This window comes from Saccopteryx bilineata, chromosome 6 (genome assembly GCF_036850765.1).
Source record: "Saccopteryx bilineata isolate mSacBil1 chromosome 6, mSacBil1_pri_phased_curated, whole genome shotgun sequence".
NCBI classification, from domain to species: domain Eukaryota; kingdom Metazoa; phylum Chordata; class Mammalia; order Chiroptera; family Emballonuridae; genus Saccopteryx; species Saccopteryx bilineata.
In genome coordinates, this window is record NC_089495.1 from 140,039,563 (window position 1) to 140,061,509 (window position 21,947).

General features: G+C 47.0%; 1 protein-coding gene across 1 annotated transcript in view; it reads right to left on the reverse strand.

The window, feature by feature from the left end:
• ROCK2 (Rho associated coiled-coil containing protein kinase 2) overlaps positions 1-5,475 on the reverse strand; it is a 117,569-nt gene extending 112,094 nt beyond the window's left edge. Inside the window, exon 1 of the mRNA XM_066237491.1 lies at positions 4,838-5,475. Within this exon, the coding sequence (XP_066093588.1) occupies positions 4,838-4,978 (141 nt within the window). The 5' untranslated portion in view covers positions 4,979-5,475. The remainder of the gene's footprint in view (positions 1-4,837) is intronic.
• Between the last annotated feature and the right edge of the window lie 16,472 nt (positions 5,476-21,947).

Genomic DNA, 21,947 nt, shown 5'->3' on the forward strand with positions numbered 1-21,947 from the left:
GTTGCTTCCGGCATGTGCACTGACCAGACAAGCCTGGGGTTTCAAACCGGTGACCTCAGCATTCCAGTCAATGCTTTATCCACTGCGCCACCACAGGTCAGGTCAGAGTGTTATATATAATATTTTTAAAAACTTTTTTTTTATTGATTTTAGAGAAAGAGGAAGGGAGAAGGAAAGAGAAGGAGAGAAGAAGGAAGGGAGGGAGGGAAGGAGCGAGTGAGAAATGGAAGAAGGAGGGCGAAAGAGGGAGAAGGAGAGAGAAAAAGCAAGTGGGAGAGAGAGGGAGGAAAAGGGACAGACAGATATGATGGGAACATGGATCTGATCCTGTATGTGCCCTGACCGGGGACTAAACCAGCAATCTCTCTCTGTGCTTCAGGATGATGCTCTAACTAACCAAGCCATCTGGCCAGGGCATAATAACACTCTTGATTTCTGTTCAGATTCTCTCATGCCCTTTGGTTTGGGTTTTACTTTTATTAACAAATATTGCCTTAATTATTAATAACAGCCAATATGCATTTTAAAGAATCTGATTCTGTGAACATACCACCAGAATTTCAACGGCTCTTACTTAGGAAGTGCGGTTTCAACACAGGCACAGCTAGGTACATAAGAAGGAACTGGATATGACTAACCAGACGAGAAGCTAGTGGGTAAAGGGAACAGATGACACAGATTAATGATAAAGGCTAGTCATTCCCCCACACGAAGTGTCTTTACTTCACCTAAAACACTGAATAAAATTAGCTTAAATCCTTTCCAAGACAAACTCTTTCGGCACAATACAGAAAATATCCAAATAATAATTTGTTTTTCCTGCTTGATCTCCAATTAATTCTACCACCCAAACCTATTCTCTCTGCATATACAGATGTTTACTTGTCCGCCTTCCTATAGATAAAAACAAGTAACAGAAACTTAGATCAAAATGTTTCTTGGGGAAGTACTTTAACATCTCTTCAAGGAGGGATAGATTTCTACAGGTAACTCCTATCTACTATAAAAAAGAATTGAAAAAAGGAAAAAAAAGAATTGTTCGTTCTTTCAACAAATACTTACAGGACACAACAATAAGAAAACAAAAATGACCCATCTCCTAAAAGAGCCTGTATTCAGTCCATCAAATAAACTAAAAAAAACCAAGGAGTATGTATGTAAGAGGACCACAGTATATTAAACACTCCTCAGCACAATTATCCAGAGGGTTAAGCTAAAAGCTAACCATGCTCTGCCATTTCCATCTCAATAAAGCAAGGCTGGAGGAGGCTGCTATTCTTTCTGATGGCATAAAAGACAACCCCAAATAACAAATTGTTAGACATCAGTTCCAAGTCTATAATCTTTTAAAAATAATAAAAGAAATTAGCTATTAAATGAACTATTAAAGTATAAGGCACTTTATAAATCTGAATAAACAATCCATACCATACCAAAATTAATCAACAAACCATATAATCATTCTTGGACTTAGAAACATTCCTCAAAAGATTATAAATGATGAACCAAAATCAAATCTCAGTATTTCCTTTTCGTCACACAAACATGCGTGAAGAGAAATACTAACCATTGTGAGCCAAATGCTTTTCAAAGGTAAGTGAGGGTAATTTGGACAATCAACTGCAGAATTTGCCTGACCAGGCGGTGGCACAGTGGATAGAGCGTTGGATTGGGATGCAGAGGACCCAGGTTCGAGACCCCGAGGTCGCCAGCTTGAGCGCGGGCTCATCTGGCTTGAGCAAAAAGCTCACCAGCTTGGACCCAAGGTAGCTGGCTCCAGCAAGGGGTTACTCAGTCTGCTGAAGGCCCACAGTCAAGGCACATATGAGAAAGCAATCAATGAACAACTAAAGTGTCACAAAGAAAAACTGATGATTGATGCTTCTCATCTCTCTCCCTTCCTGTCTGTCCTATCTATCCCTCTCTCTATCTCTCTGTCCCTGTAAAACAACAACAAAAAACAACTAAGGTGTTGCAACGAAAAACTGATGATTGATGCCTCTCATCTCTCTCCGTTCCTGTCTGTCCCTATCTATCCCACTCTCTGTCTCTGTAAAAAATAAAAAAATTTTAAAAAAACTGCAGAATTTACAAATATATTCCCATAATTTAATCATACTTTAAAGAGAGGGGGAAAAAGGAGAGATAAGAGGAAAGGAGAATGACTCTAATCAAGGACAAAATGAGAAGAGGCAGTTTTAGTAAAACCCCAAATGCCACCATGCCTTCACATCGATTTAAATATTAAACTTCATATGAGCTAACCTACCAGTGGAAAATGTTATTTTGTGTTTTCCCCAAAAACCAGAACAAAATTGCTCTGAGTTACTCACATTCTCTTCACCAGTAGCCCTTATCACTAACAGCTCATACATACATATTTTTAATGTCAGCACAGAATAGGATTTTAAGTATAGTCGTAAAGTAGCATTTCCATGAAGAAACTCAAGAGGGACAAATAGAGACCAAACCCATAATCATTACACTCTCTCTCTCCCCCCAAGCACCACTCTCTAAATAGAAAGTTTTATTAAGATACAGAGCTATAAACAGAGGCAGGCTCCCAATTAATGTTTTGGGACTCTAATACTAGTCAAACCTTCTGATAAAATTTTTGTACCCCTACTTCATACTTTCCATCAGAATTCCAAACGAAATAAAAATAAATTAAAAATAAAACCATTATAGTACTACAAGAAAATTCAGGTACATGATATCATATTATTCATCATGAAGAATGTCCTATGCATGACATCTCAGCCAGAAATCACTCTACAATGAGAAGATAAATCTGACTACATGCAGTTTCTAATATTCACTAAGTATTTTTTTAAGTGACAAAGCATATGTACACTGTAATTTTATTATTTTTATATTTTAATTTTTTCAGGCATATATTTATACCAAAATGGTAACTTAAACAGAGGCTAACTCTGTGAGACTATATATAGGGGGGACAAAAGTAGGTTTACAGTTGTTCGTATCAAAAATAATACAATAATTAGTAAATAATAATACAAGAATAAACTTTCATGTACTCACAACTGTAAACCTACTTTTGCCTCATCCTAAGTGTAAAACTACTTTTGCCCCATTCTGTATTTAAACAACTAAAAACAGCAATAATAAAGTCTGATGCTGTCAATTCTCGTTAACAGTAATATATCACCTTAACAAAAGTGTAAAATGTATTGGCTGTATATATTGATTAGTGGTCAACAAATGAATGGACTGAATTGCTTACTGAGTATGTGTGATGTTTCAGTTTTTAAAATGGTCTTCATTTTAATAATTTAGGTAACCCTTTAATAAAACAGGATGTATATTACAAGTACAAATAGCTTAGGTTCAAGCTCAGAATAACCCTGATAACTATGATTAACACCAGTAAAGACTCAGGAAATGAAATTGTAAGAAATTTCTATCTGGGATTGAATATGAACCTGATGAATACTTGAGATTTGCTGTGCTATTTTTAACTGAACTTTCTGGCCTTAGGTCAAAGTTTTGCAAGCAAAATACCACAGTGAAAATGCTGGGAGAGAAGCCCAGAGTCTCCACTTTGGCTTAAGAAAAGCTATACCCTTCCTCAAACCAATCCCACCGCCAACTGAAGACTTCTACAGAGGGCGTCATGCTACCGGGAAACCACACCAACCATCCTGTGAAAATCAGCGACAGAAAACGTCAAACGCGTCTGACACAACACAGGACATCTCTACGTCCTGCACACTAGATGTGCGCGCTTCAGTCAGTTCCTGCACTTTGGTCAAACAGCACTGAGTCACTCTGCAAATGAGTCCAGAAACCTCAAAGGATAACCAACTGCTTCTCAAGAAAAGTCAGTCCCTGGAAAGGGAGGAGACAGTGTTTCTCATCGTGGAAGTCACTATATTTCTCCCGGCAGAAAAAAGAACTGGAGTCCTGGTGAAGAATACATAAAACAATCCAAGGATCACCCACCCGGATTCCAGTCCTCCAGAGTTCTCCGATAACCGGAGTATCTTTCGCACTGTCTTATCCTCCTCAGAGTAAAAATCCACACCTCCTTATCCCACAAATGTATCTCCACTGCAGGCTGATCAAACAGTCTGTGCAGTGCAGTCGTCTACCCTGACAAACACAAGAATCACTCAAGCCTTCAGCACCGCATTTCTAATCTGTAAGGCACGATCCTCTCCCGATCCACAGCCAAGCAGCCAACTGACTTGTCGGGGGCTACCGGTCGGGGTTTCAAAGGCCGTCATCGGAAAGATACGCAAGGAAAAACATTGCGCTCCAGAGTTCAGATTGACCCTGCAGCTCCGGCGCTAACATCTCGGATAACTTAATTTACCGAAATTAAAAGGCACTAAGTTGCAATTATGAATGTCCCAAGACGACTGGGAACAGGCAAACGTCAGCTATGCGCTGCAAGACTTTCGGCTCTTGGTCATGTACCCCAGGTAAGGAGGTACTTACTCCCAATAGGGACCGCATCGCGACTGTCCCTCGCGGGGACTCCAGTACCACGCAGCATGACACTCTTTGACACTGGCCAGCCTGCGGTACGGGGGACAGCAAGTCCCCCGCCCGACCTCCCACAATGGGGGTGGCCGGGGAGGAGAACTGGGGTGCTTCCTCCTGGCGCTCCAGGGAAGGGGCCGCCGAGGAAGAAGCGAAGGTGGAACTCCGATCCTGGAACTTGGCCGCAGAAGTGTAGGGTCGCTGACCCGGGCCCGGCTGCCGGAAGCGGGGCGGGGTGGGGCGAGACCTACCGCACGGATGGGTGGGCACAGAGGGGAACGGGACAGAGGGAGGTTTGAGCTGCGAGCAGGCAGGGCTCCCGGCCACCTACCAGCAGGCTCTCCACGTTGATGGGCGAGCGAGGGTCTCGGATCAACGCCTCCAGCTTCCTCTGGCGGCTGGTGTCCGCCCCGTCCCCCGACACGTCCTCGGGGGCGCCGGGCATTTTCCCCGTCGGCGGGGGCCGGCTCATGCCGCCGCCGGGCTCGCAATCCCGCTGCCCGCGCTCCGGCCCGGCCGCCTCGGGGCCTAGCGCCGCCGCCGACCCACCGGCTCCGGGCGGGGCTCCGGCCGGGCCCACCGCCCGCCTCTCGCTCCGGTTCCGGGGCTCCGTAATGCTCCGGGCCCGGCGCTGTGCAGGGGGCCGCCCCGGCCCGGCCCGAGCGGCGCGGAGCAGGCGGCGGCGTCCCCGCCCCTCCGCGCGATTCGCGCCGCCGGTCCGCTCCTCCGCGCGGCGCGCGGCCCCGCACGACTCCGAGGGCGGGAGCGGGAAAGCGGGGTCCGAGCGCCCCGCCCTGCCGGGACCCGCGGAGGCTGAAACCCAGGCTCAGATAGCTACGGCCGCCGCCGGCCCGCACCCATGGTCGCCGCCAGCCGCCCCAGTCCCACCAGCCTCCTGCCCGCACACACTCCCGCGCGGCGCCCGTCTCCAGCCGCGCGCAGCCGCTACCCACAAGCCCCTCCGGCCGCGGGCGCAGGCGCGCGCCCCCGCTCGCCCCGCCCCGCCCCGCCCCGGCTGTGCGCGCCCCCTCGCCTCGGTCTGGCTGTGCGCGCCCCCGCTCGCCCCGCCCTGGCCCGGCTGTGCGCCCCCTCGCCCCACCCCGGGCTGTGCGCGCCCCGTTCGCCCCGCCCCGCTGTGCACGCTCCCGCGCGCGCCCGTTCCCCGCCCTCCAGCCTCCTCCTCCTCTCGCTTCGTCTCGCCCCTTTTCCTCCTTTTTTTTCGCTTCCTCCTGTGCGCGCCGCTGCGCACTTTTCCATTTTGTCCCTCCTTCCCCGCTGTCTCATCCCGTGTCTGAGTTCTTAGAGGGTAGACGGCCGGTCGTGCGGTCACCGCCAGCCTTGACCCGCCGGGCTCCGCCGGGGGGAGGTGGAGAGCGCGCCCGGGGCTCGCGCCTGCCCTCGCCCCGCTCTGGCCCGCCCCGGACCGACGCCACTGTGCCCGAGGCGGGAGCGGGGGTGGGGGCGAGGGGTGTGAATGGGTCCGCGCCCCCACCCCCGCCAGGCCCCGGCTGACTCAGCGCCCAGCTATGCGGGTCTTGCATCACTCGCGCCCAAATAATAGCGACCGCCAGCCGCTGCCCTCTCGCCTGCAGAGCGCTGCTCCAGCGAGGGGCCTGCCTGGGCCGCGGAGACCTTCCTGGGAAGACCGGGAGGGTGTGCCGGGAGTGGGGACCCAGGAGAGGATCGGGGTTGGAATCTTAACCCTGGGGCAGGAGCGCCTGGCAGAGTGCCTTCCGGCCCCAGGGCACAAGTCCTGGAATCCCGAAAACCTTTCCGCGCCTGTCTTACAGTCCTGCCCCAGCCTGGGCTGGAGCTCTAACCCAAGACGACAAGAGGGCGATAGAAAGACGCTTCCCATCCATCCGCAGGCCTTCGCGAGGCCCTTGACTTCTGGGGGGCGGAAGAGGGGCGGTTATAGGGACCAATCCCCCACATTCCTGGCCCATGCCATGGGCCAGGTCCACCCAGAGCGCAAGCTGAAAAATATGTGCCAAGAGCTATAAAACTGTTCATTGAACCCTTTTGACCCAGTAAACCCATTTAAGGAAGTACATTTCCAAGGAAATGATCCAAAGGGGAAAAGGAGGGGGGAGAACTTGTATAAAGATGTTTATAGCAGGGCTATTCACAATGTTCATAATGGCCAAAACCTGGGAACGAACCCAGTTGTCCAGCCATTGGGGGAGAATCCAAACAAGCTCTGTCACATTAACAGAAAGAATCCTGGCATGTATGCAGGATGCCTGGCAAACATTGAAACATGTATGGGAAATAAGGTGAAATGAAACAATAAATACAAAATAGTTTGTACCCACCATGTAAAACTGTACAGTGAGCGACTGTAAGAATGGAAGAAGAATACAGTCTTTTTTTAAGTGGGATGCTTTTTAATCTAAAGATGCTAAAGAGAACAATAAAATCTCAATAATTGAAAAACTGTACTAAGTTAGATGGGGCACTCCAAAAAAGCTACAATCTGATACCCATTAAGTAATGAGCCTTGAGCTCCATTCTCACTGGCGTGTCAGAGATAAGCCCGCATTTGGCAACTTCGTTGTAAAGCCCTGCGGTTGTACAAGTACAGTAACATTTTAATCAGTAAGTGTGGAGCCTCATCTTTCCTTTGGGTTAAAGCCATTCTCGCTTGGACTTAGGCAGGAGGAGTCCCCACAGGATCCATCCAACACAGCTTTTTCCTCAGATAATTAACACTGACTTCTGGTCTAAAGGTAAGTCCTTTAGGTCTGTAGCAGGGGTCCCCAAACTTTTTACACAGGGGGCCAGTTCACTGTCCCTCAGACCATTGGAGGGCCACCACATACAGTGCTCCTCTCACTGACCACCAGTGAAAGAGGTGCCCCTTCCAGAAGTGCAGCGGGGAGCCGGATAAATGGCCTCAGGGGGCCGCATGCGCCCCGTGGGCCAGTAGTTTGGGGACGCCTGGTAGTGACTCATTCGTATCTCCACAGACCACACCAAAAGGACAGAGTGAGACTACTCTCTTGCTTATGCACCAGGCAAAATGATGAGATAATCCATGACTACAGATCCTTTTTTCCTAATGGCAATGTAATATGAAAGTGAAAGGAACACAATGTGGTTATCAGGTTCCAAACTGATTTTTCTTTTCAGTGACTGCCTGTATATGTTTATGGAACTTGGTGGCCTAACAGGAAGCCATGGACCCAAATACTAAACATAAAAATGTTATGTAAAAAGAAAAAAAGTAGCTATCAACAAGATACAGATAATGGGCATGTTCTACTATGGTCACTTACATAGGCTAGAAAAAGCCATAGTGTAGAAGATTTTTATCCAAGACCCCACCCACCATTGTCTTCATGGAAGAAAAGAAAACAATTCTCTTTTTTTTTTTTTTTTTTTTTTTTCTTTTCATTTTTCTGAAGCTGGAAACAGGGAGAGGCAGTCAGACAGACTCCCGCATGCGCCCGACCGGGATCCACCCGGCACACCCACCAGGGGCGAAGCTCTGCCCACCAGGGGGCGGTGCTCTGCCCATCCTGGGCATTGCCATGTTGCGACCAGAGCCACTCTAGCGCCTGGGGCAGAGGCCACAGAGCCATCCCCAGCGCTCGGGCCATCTTTGCTCCAATGGAGCCTTGGCTGCAGGAGGGGAAGAGAGAGACAGAGAGGGAAAGCGCGGCCGGAGGGGTGGAGAAGCAAATGGGCGCTTCTCCTGTGTGCCCTGGCCGGGAATCGAACCCGGGTCCCCCGCACGCTAGGCGATTCTCTTGATGTGAGTTAAACCCTTTTTATTTTATTTTATTTTATTTTATTCTTGGTCATTAAAACAATTCTTGTTTTACCAAAGTAATGCACAAATGCACTCTGTAAAAGTTCAAACAAACCAGCAATATATAGAACATACCTTGAAAAATTACTCTCCTGTATCTCACTGCATACACATTCTCTTATCATTTAAGACTTTTATTCATTCTCATACATAGGTATTTGACCATACACATGTGCATCTTTTTCTAACATATATGGCATTATACTATATGATAGTGTTTTGCAAATTGATTTTTCCCCTTGATTAAGAATATGTCTTAGACATGTCTCCATGCCTGTACACAGAAATCTGCCTCATTCTTGTAAACTGCTACACGATGTTCCAAAGTAAGGATGCAGCATACTTTTATTTGCTCTCTGTTAGAGGGCATAGTCACAAACAGGTTCTGTGGACAAAGAGTCTGGGTTAAAATTCTGACACCCCGAACATGGGCTCTGGGTATCTCAGTTTACTCATAATGTTTGCTATAAAGTGCTTAGAAGAGTCCTGTTCCTCAATAAATACTAGTATTTGTATTTTTTCACTGTCACAAATATTGCTGCAGTTAGTATCCTTGTATTTTTGCCTCCATGTGAGCATATTTAAATTGTTGACTAATAAAAGTGACATTGTTGTATCAAAGGGAGAGGGGCATACTTTCAGTAGTTACAGATACTCCCAAACTATCCTTAAAAGATTACACCAGGCCCTGGCCGGTTGGCTCAGCGGTAGAGCGTCGGCCTAGCGTGCGGAGGACCCGGGTTCGATTCCCGGCCAGGGCACACAGGAGAGGCGCCCATTTGCTTCTCCACCCCTCCGCCGCGCTTTCCTCTCTGTCTCTCTCTTCCCCTCCCGCAGCCAAGGCTCCATTGGAGCAAAGATGGCCCGGGCGCTGGGGATGGCTCTGTGGCCTCTGCCCCAGGCGCTAGAGTGGCTCTGGTCGCAACATGGCGACGCCCAGGATGGGCAGAGCATCGCCCCCTGGTGGGCAGAGCATCGCCCCTGGTGGGCGTGCCGGGTGGATCCCGGTCGGGCGCATGCGGGAGTCTGTCTGACTGCCTCTCCCTGTTTCCAGCTTCAGAAAAATGAAAAGAAAAAAAAAAAAAAAAAAGATTACACCAGTTTGCATTCCCACCAGTAGAAGAAACTGCCGATTTCCCTTTAGCTTTGCCAATATTAAATATTATAAATATTTTTAATTTTGCCAAGTTGATGAGCAAACATTATGGCATCTAGTTTTAATTTGTAGTCCCTTAATTACTACTGTAGATGAGCAATTTATATTTATATTTCTTCTGAAATTACCTATGTATATCTTTTGTTCATTGTATTTTCTCTTACTGATTTATAAGAGCTCTTTATTTATTATAGATATTCCTCCTTGTTATAATATAATGTTAAAATATGTGTTATAGTTTGCAAATTTATTTCTTCCCATCTTTTTGTGTGTATGTCATTTAGTTTTGTTTTCAGTATATTTCATCACACAAACCTTTTTTATCTTTTATGAATTCAGATCTACTGGTATTTCCCTTTGCGTTTTCTGGGTTTCATGTCTGGATTGGGAAGGCTCTTAAACTTAGTTTTTAGAACACACAGAAAACTAGAATTGCAATAGTTAGGCTGTAAGAAAATGCCCATTTCCTAATATTACCAAACTCATTTCATCCCAACAAGCCACAAAGGAAGGTCTCCCTGGGCTCGCTCTTCTCAAAGCGATTCCTGTTGCAGCTCTGTGGCTCCATCCCAGGTTGGTAGCTTCCTTTTTAACTCGTCCCTATGTGTCCTGAGCACAGGTGGGACCGGTGGGAATTGGACAAAAACTTGGCCCAATACTAAGAAAGAGTAATGGGGAAGTCAACACCGAGAACAGAAGGCGTTTAAACAGGCTGGCCTGTTTGTGTACCGGCTCTGATTCTACCATTACTAGCTTAACCTGCAGAACTTAGAACCCCGCCCCATTTTATATGAATTTTGTCTGTCCTTTTCTCTGTCTCTTCATTCCCAGCCCATTTCTAAGTAGTTGGTGTCAATTTAACATCCACTACCCAGCAATGCCTTCCTAGCTATTGGGACGCCTCACAGTTCAACCTGAAAGAACAGGGCTCCCTCCCTGGTCTGCCTCAGACCCATCTGCTCTGTTCCAATTTTTTTTGTGTGTGTGTGTATTTTTTTGAAGTTGGAAACGGGGAGGCAGGCAGTCAGACAGACTCTCGCATGCACTCAACCAGGATCCACACGGCATGCCCTCCAGGGGGCGATGCTCTGCCTATCTGGGGCACCACTTTGCTGCAACCAGAGCCATTCTAGCGCCTGAAGCAGAGGCCATGGAGCCATCCTCAGCGCCCAGGCCAACTTTTTGCTCCAATGGAGCCTTGGCTGCGGGAAGGGAAGAGAGAGACAGGAAGGAGAGGGAGAGGAGTGGAGAAGCAAATGGGCGCTTCTCCTGTGTGCCCTGGCCAGGGACTCCTGCACGCCAGGCCAATGCTCTACCACTGAGCCAACCGGCCAGGGCCTGCTCTATTCCTGTTTTTTTTTCTTTTTTTTTTACAGAGACGGAGAGAGAGTCAGAGAGAGGGATAGACAGGCAGGGACAGACAGACAGGAACAGAGAGATGAGAAGCATCAATCATTAGTTTTTCAGGGCACATTGCGACACCTTAGTTGTTCATTGATTGCTTTCTCATATGTGCCTTGACCATCAGCCTTCAGCAGACCAAGTAACCCCTTGCTTGAGCCAGCAACCTTGGGTCCAAGCTGGTGAGCTTTTGCTCAAACCAGATGAGCCTGCGCTCAAGCTGGCGACCTTGGGGTCTCGAACCTGGGTCCTCTGCATCCCAGTCCAATGCTCTATCCACTGCACCACCGCCTGGTCAGGCTCTCTTCCAATTTTTAATTTGAGGGATCTACCTCTTCCCCAGAAATTAATCTACCCTTCGGATACAACCTTACTCTCCCAACCCATAAATAGGGCTGTGAATGGACCATTTTTCTTTTTGTCTTTTTATGTGGCACTTGCAATTACTTCCTTAATGATAATAATTATTATTATGTAGAAGGGCTTACTATGTGCTAGGTGATGTGCTTTATAGAAATTATCTTACGTCTCAAAACAGACTGCTAATGGTAATATTACTACGCCCATTTTCCAGGGATGTAATAGGGATTCAGATACATGATAATGGAATGAATAAGTGAATTAATGAATGAAAACAATGAACTCTGAATGGTCTGGGCATCACCAAAGCACAGAACAGCTTTCCTCATCTTGCTTCACATTGCAGGACAACTCAAGCTGGCATGGTCGCAAGATGCTTTTGACCCATGTACGCCAAGACTTAGTAATAGAATAAAGGAATGAGCTCTCAATTCAAAGGTGTCATTATTTTTGTAAACTCCACTACCATAAAGGATGAGGGGTTTAATGGTTTATAGAGTAGAGTTTTGTCCTATGTTTCATTCATGGGACTGGTAATGACTCCCAGCATGAATGAGAAAATTGCCACATCTCTCTGTGAGTCAGTTTCCTCGCACAAAAAACAGAATTAATGAAGCTTGGTTGTTATTAAGGTTCCTTAAGATCTCTAGATGAAAAGATATTGGCTGCGTCCAAGACAAATTATTCACCAGCATACGATGAAAAGTTCTCAGAAGAGAGGGAGCTGGTCACAGCTCAAAGTATACTTGGAAGTAAATGGTAAATCACTCCAGATATATATACATACATTTGAGAAGAGTGGTCCCAGGAAATGTCTGGGATTCTAGAAAGCCCAGCTTTCATTCTGGTCCTGCTGGTTTGGCAGGAGACCTTGATGTCATATCTGGCAGTCTCATTTTCTTCCTTTGTGAGATAGAAATGGCCCCAGGATGCTTTATGTGATTTCTCTTCTCAAAAACCTTCAATGGATCTTCTGTGATTATGCATGAAATTCTCAACCTGGAATCTGGGCTTTTCCACAGCCTCCCTTTCAAAACTCTTCTTCCATTTGGTTACATCAACTTTCTCTTGTGTAGAATGCCATTCTTCCTTTTCATATCCACCTAGCAAGCTTCTAACCACTCTCCACTGGCCTTTCATTCCTTGGATGAAGGACTTGACTCTTCCTGAGTTCTGAATCCCTTGAAGTTTTTAACAAAATGTTTAGCAAGGTGCTAGCCGCACATACATGAAAAGAGCAATATCTTTAATTTTTTTTCAGTGTTTTTAAACCCCCCTCAAAAAACGGGTCTGTTGTGTGTGCAGAGTAAATTTTTGATTTCTCATTGTTTACCATCAACCAGATGTAGAGTACTTTCCTACTATAGTGCACTGTCCAAACACTTTGGTTCAGCAAACTATAAACATTATGGGATGCATTGTTCACAGAAGAGACTGCCATCCCTACCTCTGAGCTTCACTGGTCCATTGGCACCTGCTCCATGCTCTCCCTCCCAGTCCTCCCATCACAGACTACCCCAGAAGGCCCTCTCCTTCCATTCGGTTTTCTGTGTCGTGCTGCTCCTCTGGGTCAACTTGAGCTCTGTGCTGGGTCTTTGGCAAATACAAAAAAGGGACTGCATATGGGTTCTTCCCATGTAGAGTTTGCAATGGAAGATAGGTGGTTGAATAGGCTCCCAGTGTTTGACGACTGAGTAAATGAGTGTAGACATGAAAAAAAACACATCACTGTCATTTCAGAGGGTAAGTGCCTGGAAAAAAAAAGTACAGATAATAGAGAACTCAAAGGATGCTAGAGCAAGAGATATGTTCTAACAATGGGACCGGAAAAAGGAAGTGGCACAGGAACTGGGTCCTTAGCATTCAGTAGGGGTTGGACGTGGACAGAAAGAACAGTTCTCCAAGCAAAACAATGACAGGTATGGGAAAGTATGAGGTGAATTAAAGAAAAGATAGGCCCTGGCCGGTTAGCTCAGCAGTAGAGTGTCGGCCTGGCATGTGGAAGTCCCGGGTTTGATTCCTGGCCAGGGCACACAGGAGAAGCGCCCATCTGCTTCTCTACCCTTCCCCCTCTCCTTCCTCTCTGTCTCTCTCTTCCCTTCCTGCAGCCAAGGCTCCACTGGAGCGAAGTTGGCCTGGGCACTGAGGACGGCTCCATGGCCTCTGCCTCAGGTGCTAGACTGGCTCCAGCTGAAACGAAGCAACGCCCCAGATAGGCAGAGCATCGCCCCCTGGTGGGCATGCCGGGTGGATCCGGTTGGGCGCATGCGGGAGTCTGACCGCCTCCCCCGCTTCTAACTTCGGAAAAATACAAATAATAATAATAATAATAAATAAAATAAAATAAAAAAGGAAAAATAAGTAATGACTTGAGAGCAGGTGCATGAGCAGTTAGAAGAAGAATGGAGGAAGTTAAGTTAAAGCCAGATCAGGGAAGGCCTAGAGTCTATGTGAGGTCACAGGAGCCCCTACTGTTCTCCAGGACTCACTGTAAATGAACTTACTGGCAGAGGGCACTATCCTCTGAGTGCTGGGCACTTCTCAGCACTTATGGGCACGATGGGGGTGCCACTTGGGACTTAGCAGCATAATGAAGCAAAGTTGAAGGAGGCCAGTTTGGGAGACATTTTCACAATCCACAGGCCACTATTTGTAATTAGGTGGTTTACGATCATGGGTAATTAAAACCTTACAAAGCATACAAAGAAGAAAGCTGTAGTTAAAGTGGTTGGTCATTAGGACACAGGGATAGCACTTAGTTTCCATAAATGCTTGCCTTATTGTGAAACAATGAACCACTTAAAACTTCCTGGATTCTAGAGTGGCGTTTAGCTCTCCAAGGCTACCCTTGGAACATTCCATTTACCACCTTGACCTCTAAGTGAAGTCGGAGCCTTCGGGAAGTGAACACCAAGGAGGCGGGTCCACGCACAGGCTGGTCAAGGTGGTCAACAGCTTTGGACAGGCACTGAGCGGTCATGATGAGAGCACTTGCAGGAGAGTCACAGAAACCTTGTTCCAAGCCTAGCTCTGTCCTTTCCTAGATGTGTGGCCTCAGGAAAATTAACTGAGCCTCAGTTTCCCTCTCAGGGTTTCTGTGAGGAACAAGAAAGAGAAAGCTCACACAGTACTCTGTATGTTAGCCAGGTGGTCCACAGAGGCTGGTTCCTTTATCCCAGTCAGAAGCTGAAGGATCCTGGGCATGTCTCCTTCATGTTTTCATTCATTAATCCAATAAAGATTGGCCCTGACTGGTTGGCTGAGCTGTAGAGCGTAGGCCTGGTGTGTGGAAGTCCCAGGTTCAATTCCCAGTCAGGGCACACAGGAGAAGCATCCATCTGCTTCTCCACCCCTCCCCCTCTTGCTTTTCTCTCTCTCCCTCAAATGAGCAAGTTGGGTGCTGAGAAGGGCTTCATGGCCTTGCCTCAGGCACTAAAATAGCTTGGTTGCCAAGCAACAGAGCAGAGGCCCCAGATAGGCAGAAAACATCAGCCCCAGGCAGGGGTTGCCAGGTGGATCCCATTCAGGGCACATGTGGGAGTCGGTCTCTCCACCTCCCTGCCTCTCACCTGATTAAAAAAAAAAAAAAAAGGGTATGTGCGCATTGGTAACAGCAGTGAATGACAGAGAAATAAACCCTATGGACCAGGGGTCCCCAAACTACGGCCCGTGGGCCACATGCAGCCCCCTGAGGCCATTTATCCGGCCCCCGCCGCACTTCCGGAAGGGGCACCTCTTTCATTGGTGGTCAGTGAGAGGAGCATAGTTCCCATTGAAATACTGGTCAGTTTGTTGATTTAAATTTACTTGTTCTTTATTTTAAATATTGTATTTGTTCCCGTTTTGTTTTTTTACTTTAAAATAAGATATGTGCAGTGTGCATAGGGATTTGTTCATAGTTTTTTTTTATAGTCCGGCCCTCCAACGGTCTGAGGGACAGTGAACTGGCCCCCTGTGTAAAAAGTTTGGGGACCCCTGCTATGGACCCTTGGTGGACTTATGATCTAATGGAAGGGACGGATGACATAATTATACAAATAAGTAATTACAAATGTGGTGAGTACTACAAAGGAATCTGTAGGGTGCTAAGAGAATTATAACAAGGGGCTTAGTCCTGATGGGGGTCAGGGAAAGTTTATAAAAAAGTAATAATTCTGGTGAACTATAAAAGGATGAATAGAGCTGGAAAAATTAGAGACCAAGGGAAAAAAGATCATCCAGTCTGAGGTCAAGGGGAAAAAAAACCTTAAAGAAAACCCCAACGAAACAAATAAGGGCATTTCCTAACAGACAGGCTTGTAGTGAAGCCATCTGCAGTGTGGTTTGTCAAGAGTGATCCACACAGGAAAGCTATGGGGACAGGAAAGAGTTGTTTTCCAGAGCGCTGCCATGGGGTCTCAGCAGGCGTCCAGAGTTGACTCTGCCTGTCCGCACACTTCATATTGGCAGGGCCTTTTTGGTCATTTTTTTCTAAGTACTTTTTGTAGTAATTCTTGAGAGCAGGTGGATCTGAAAGCACCTGGTAAGGTAGATCCTTGTTCTGATCACAGCTGAAGATCTTGTTCTGATGACCCTTTCTTCCCCTTTAGCTGACGCAGCAGAACCCAACAGGAAATGCAGAAGTTGGACACACAAGGCCTGGATTTGGGCTTTGGCGCCACCGTTAAGGGCGCCACCGTTAAGGGCTGTGTGACCTCGGGCAAGTCACGGCCTTGCTGCAAACTAATCCACAGAGCTGATTCCTGTTAAAACAAGAAAATGCAGGTGAGGTGCTATGCAAATCTGACTCTTGGCACGTGTCTGGAAGTCTTTTCTCTGAAGTCCTGCCGTGTTCCCAGCTTGTGTTCTGGGCGTGGAAGAGAAGAGAAAAGGAAATGTCAGGCAAGGATGGCCTCCAGGTCCCCAGGCTTCCCCAATGAAGTAACGAAGGTCCGCTAGCTTCTAAATTCATTTATTTTAAGGTAGATAAAAATGGATGAGTTAGAAGAGTTATATGTCAGAGCAACCAGCAGAAGCTGAATGCCAATGGCCAAGTTCTTCAAGTCTTCCATTTCTTGTTGACATTCTCACAGACAGTGTTTAAACAGGGCTGGGCTGTTTACCCACAATCATTGTTTGCGGTAGCCCAGCTGCAGGATATGTAAGGTAAAGCCGCTCAAACTTTGACATATGTCATTCCATCACCAGAGGCAGAGAAGATGGGAGCCACAAGTCTGAAGAAAAAGAGTGAACTCCTCTTTCATATGCTCCATCACAATGCTCCGAGAGCTGGTGCAGAGACTTGCGCAGCAGAGCTGAGAGCTGAGAGCTTAGAGCTGGGAGGAGCCTGGCAGAGTGGAAACACTCTGGAAGGGAAACACCACTTTCTATAGTTGCAAATGGTGGGAATTCCCAGAGCCTCAGGGCATCATCCCTCAAATATCATCCACTCGCTTGCTCTAAGACAACAGGAAAGTGACTTAGGCAATGGTGCATCCACACTGCCTCCCAGCCACAGGAATAAGAGTGGCTCTAAGGGCGTACCCTGGGGCAGCCTCTTTCCCTGCAACCAACTCCAAGAGGTCTTTAGTCGAGCTCTTGACTCAGCAGAATGGGTGGAATGCCTCCAACACATAGTCACCGATTATGACTGGGAAACTTGGAGATAAGAAAGTCACGGTCTTTGGCCTTATGATTTGGTGAGGAAAATGAGACATGTTCACAGGGCCTGACAAGGAGTAAGTGCTCAGCTTACTCACTGCCTGAATGATAGGCTGACTAAATGAATGAACATAAGGCCATAAATGCAAGTAGAAGAAAGCACAGGATTGGGAGTCGGAAGGTGGAGTTGGCATCCCAGCTCACCCACCTTGCAGGCTGGATACACCTGCTTGCTCTGGATTCATTGTCCATCGTGCTCTGTGCCCCAGGAGCTAACCTCGATGGACCACGTCCCTGGGATCCCTTGCTGTCTGTCTTCTGGTTGAGCTCGGCCAAAGGGAGTCCCTGGAAAGAGACGGGGGACTGAGGAGGGGGTTTCTTCCCCTCCTCCCTGGCTCCTCCTCTGGCAGGAGCTCTGCGCCCAGAACCTACAGCTCCCCCACTGCTGCACTCCGTTCTCACTGGCCCCAGAAACACTGGGTCCTCCCTTTGCCTTGGTGGTCCGAACTTCGCACTATTGCTCACGACTGGGCGCCTCCACATAACTCATCTTCCTTAATCCCGTCTACACCTCTGCAAGAAGTTCCTTCACAGAAACCACCTGAGTCAAAGCTGGGTCCTGTTGAGACCCAAGTCATCCAGTAAATTAGCACAAGTCATGGACCTTCTCAGAGTGTCAGGTTTTTCCACTACGACACAGAAATAACAATGCTTAGTGCCCAGCACTGTGCTTAAACATGGACCTTCCACAAATGTTGGTTGTTTGAATCAGTGAGTGAATGGATAAATGGATACCTATGAGGGTTCATGACAAGAGGGTAATGTATTAGGTATGAAAACATTGGTTATTATAATTCTTATGAAGTGGTGAGTGAGTGTTAATAGATAGTATTAAGTGTCTTGATATCATAAAATGGTCATGTGTCAAGAATCAAGAAAACTGAGCCCCAATTTTTCCATTTGTTAACTATGTGATCTCAGGCCATTTGTTTTCCCACTTGGTGCCTCTGTTTTTCTCCTATGAAACAAAAGAGTTGAGGTTAATCACTTCTAAGAGGTCATGCAGCTCGGACAGGTGGAAAGCATTCCGGAGAGATGTACAGTTTGAGCTGAGGACTTAGGGGAGCGTTCAGGGCAGAGGCGGGAATGGGGACAAGATGAAGGCTGGACCAGCACAGGGACATTCCAGTGAGTGGAACCGGAGGGAGTTAAGGAGGGGAGAGGTCAGTAAATCAATTCTGGTGACAAAGAAAAAACATTTGATTGGAACAGAAGTTGCCCCTGGGGACTGGAGGGGCCTTGAGTGTCAGACTGAAGAACTAGCATTGTGAAAGGGAGAAAGTTGACTTCCTCCGGCCCGGGAAGCCACTCAGTGACTAGGATGATGGCCTCCTCCACTCTACCCTCTGATTGCCATGGGAGTGCTTGTCTTCATCTCCTGATGACAGTGCCCTGTCCCTCTTGTGATTCCTTTCTTTGAAGATCACTTGTCAAATTAGCGATGAGGGAAAATTTATTGTATGAGGAAACCATTTGGTAAGGGATATTTTTAGCACTGTTCAAATCTTGGCAACAAACTCGTTCGGGTCATTATCTTACTTTCATTTAAAAATCTTTTAGTTTGCTGGAAAGTCAAAGTCAGGATAATGAAAAGAAAGTGATTTTTAAAAAATTATTGCAAAAAGTAAATCCAGAAAAACAAAAAAACATTTAATGTGCCTTAAGCAAGAAACATCCGAGGTATTAAGTCAAAACACTTGGAAAAATTATAAGAATGAAAAAATAAAAACTATGGTACAAAACTACTGCGAAACATGGAGTTATTTGACAATGGGGCTCACTGTGTGAGTTTAGGTATCTCCCTTCATTTACAGGCCTCAGTTTCCCTGTGTGTCAAAGAGGAGTTGGGCCCTATGGTGGGCTCTGGAAGGCTCACCTTCCCCAGGCAGGGCCAGCAGCTCCCACTCCGCAGCCCTTTCCCCTCTGTCAAGAATGGCATTCCTGGAAGGGCACAGAGAACATGCATAACTCTGACTTCTGTGCCCTCTGTCCCCAGCATGGCCTCTCAGAGCACAGGAGCCGGAGGACGAGGCAGCTGCTCAGCCCTGGCACTCTGTGTGGCTCTGGCCGGAGGCGAGAGGGGTCAGTGCCAGCCTGCAGTCAAGCTGGGCCTCTGCAAGGGGTAATCTAGCCCTAAGCCAGCCTCACCGCCACTGCTAGGGACAGGACTCGTCGCCCCTGGTGGGTGTTCACCGGGTTTGCCCCCGGACTATGTAGCTACACCTCACACAGCTTAAACAGAAGTCATTCTAGCATGCAATTCTGTTTTTAGAGTTATCCTCCAGCTCAAAAACATTGGCGATTCCCCCTTGCTGAGCCACATCCTGGTCCCCCAAGAGACACCTGTCCTATGAAATGCTGCTCAGAGGCCAGGCCATGTCACTTGGGTTTGGAGAACACAGCCTACTCTGACCTCCTCCGCATTGCAGCATCCCAGTGCCCCAAGAGGTCCCAGAGAGAAGGGACCCATTTGGGCTCTTCAAACCCAGCATATTTCCACCGTATATTTCACCAAAGGACTGTTTTTGTTTAGTAACTCCAAGTGGTGTCCCTCAGAGCTGCAGCTCCCACCAATGTGCTTTGGGGAACCCTGCCTGACGGGTCAGATGGGGCAGCCTCCACTGGCCTCAGGCAATGCCCAGCCCCCTTTTCATCCTAAAGTCTGGTGCCGTTGAATTATTAGCTGAGAGTTGATGATTTGTCTGCGTGAATGTTGCAAACACATAAATTTGGAGAAAGAAAAGAAAGCCAGGGTCTTTAGCAAAAGTATTACTTGAAGGATCTTAGTTCAGAAGCACTTGGAAAGTTAAATTATACTAAATCATCTCTTCCCTTTTTTGGGGGGTCAATAAATGATGTATTTTCTCTCTCCTAGCTTTGTGCATGCTCTTCCCTCTGTCTGAAAAGCCTTCCTTGTATTTCCCTATGAAAAACCTATTTATTCCTCTGCCAAAGTTTTACTCAAAACGCCACCTCTTCTGCAGATGGAGAATGTATTATTCAGTACTCTGTGTTCTCATGGCACTTTTCATGGATCCTATTAAATCACTTTTTTTTTTACAGAGACAGAGAAAGTCAGAGAGAGGGATAGATAGGGACAGACAGACAGGAATGGAGAGAGATGAGAAGCATCAATCATTAGCTTTTCGTTGCGACACCTTCATTGATTGCTTTCTCATATGTGCCTTGACCGTGGGCCTTCAGTAGACCGAGTAACCCCTTGCTCGAGCCAGAGACCTTGGACTCAAGCTGATGAGCTTTGCTTAAACCAGATGAGCCCGCGCTCAAGCTGGCGACCTCAGGGTCTTGAACCTGGGTCCTCTGCATCCCAGTCCAACGCTGTACCCACTGCGCCACCGCCTGGTCAGGCATATTAAAGTACTTTTTATCCTACTTTCCCTGACAGCTCCGTATAAGAGTTGTCATTATTGGCACCCCTCTGTGCCTGGGCTGGATGATGAACAAGAGACATACTAGTTAAAACAATAAAGACAGTCCCTGTCCTCTGTGTTTCTCGGTCCCTTCCCCTCGTCCAGGAGCCCCTTGGATCACACCTTGGGAACCTTCTTGGCATCCACCCCTCTGTCTGTGTCTATCTTAGCCACAGTGGCGGAACGCACGCATTAACTCGCCTTGTCGTAAGGAAATCTGTTGAAATCAGAAAGAAAATGGCTCTGAGTCCCAAAAGGAAAGAAAGTGAGGCACTAATGGCCAATATGTCCCAACTTAGGGGGCTTGATTATCTGCCACTCAAACAGGCAGGAAGGAGACTGAGAATAGGCAATACACGCAACAGTGTCATAACGCTCCAGCATTGCAGATGAAGCTTTTGCTCAAGTCTTTTTCCTTTGGCCCCAATGCTCACGAAACAGTGACATAGTAGAAATGGCAGATGAAAAGTGTGGGGCGGTCATGCGGAGACACTGCCAAGCCAGCAGGATGCGGCAGCTGATTGGGTGACACAGCATCAGTGCCAAAGGAAAAGAGATGTGGGGCCATTGCTTGGAGGGAGGGGCAGTCCTCTGATCTGCACAGGCCTCCACCTCTGTGGACACGCAGTCCCACCCTGATAGTCACAGAGACGCCCAAATTATCAAGGAAATGTTAGGTCACCTGCCGTAGCCTCTTTTAGAAGGCAGCAAAGTGTACATAAGTTATTTGGGAATTATTTTTCTTTTTAACATGATAAGTGTTCCCAAGGTTAAGATTCCCCCCAAGATATCCTCATAGTTCATTCCCCTGTTTACAGGTCTTTGCTCACATGTGACCTTCTGGAACACCTTGATTTAAATTGCAGCCCCACTCAGCCCTGGTCTCCCTTAGTGTCCTTTCTTACCGTATTCTTCTTCATGCCAATTACCACCTAATATAATATGTTACCTATTGGTTGGTTAGGATCCTTCTCTCCTATCCCAAAGGAATGTAAACTTCACAAGGTTTGGGGGTTGGTTTATTTTATTCACTGCTATATCACAGGGCAGGGCGGTGGGGGGGGGCTGTGTGTCTGGCATCTAGTAGGTATTCATTCTTTATTGAATGAAAGTATGAAGGAGGTAGATTTAATTATCTAGAAAACACATTTACATTTTAAATGGTCAAACTTTGGAAACATTGGCTAAATGCAGAAATACTATGAGAATTTTTTAAACATAAGGCACATTCATTCACTGACAAATATTTGTTAAAGTCAGACACTGTGCATTAGGTATCTGCTTATTTTGTCCACACTCAGACTTTTAAGTCATTGACGCGCTTGAGGGGTGGAACATTCCGGCTCCTCCTGTAGCCTGCTTTAGGCCTTATCCACTCCCTATGCCAAGGTTTGACAAGTCTGGTCTATGTCTCCTTCAGAAAATTCTTAGAAGGAGGAAGTGATGATATTGATTAGAAATCCTCAGGCTTCCCATGAGTGGACCCAGAATCAATATTTAACCACTGTTTACAGCGATGTCTGAGGTTTGGCAGCAGGTGTCACACCCTGGAAAGTACATTGGATGTGGAGCCAGAAAA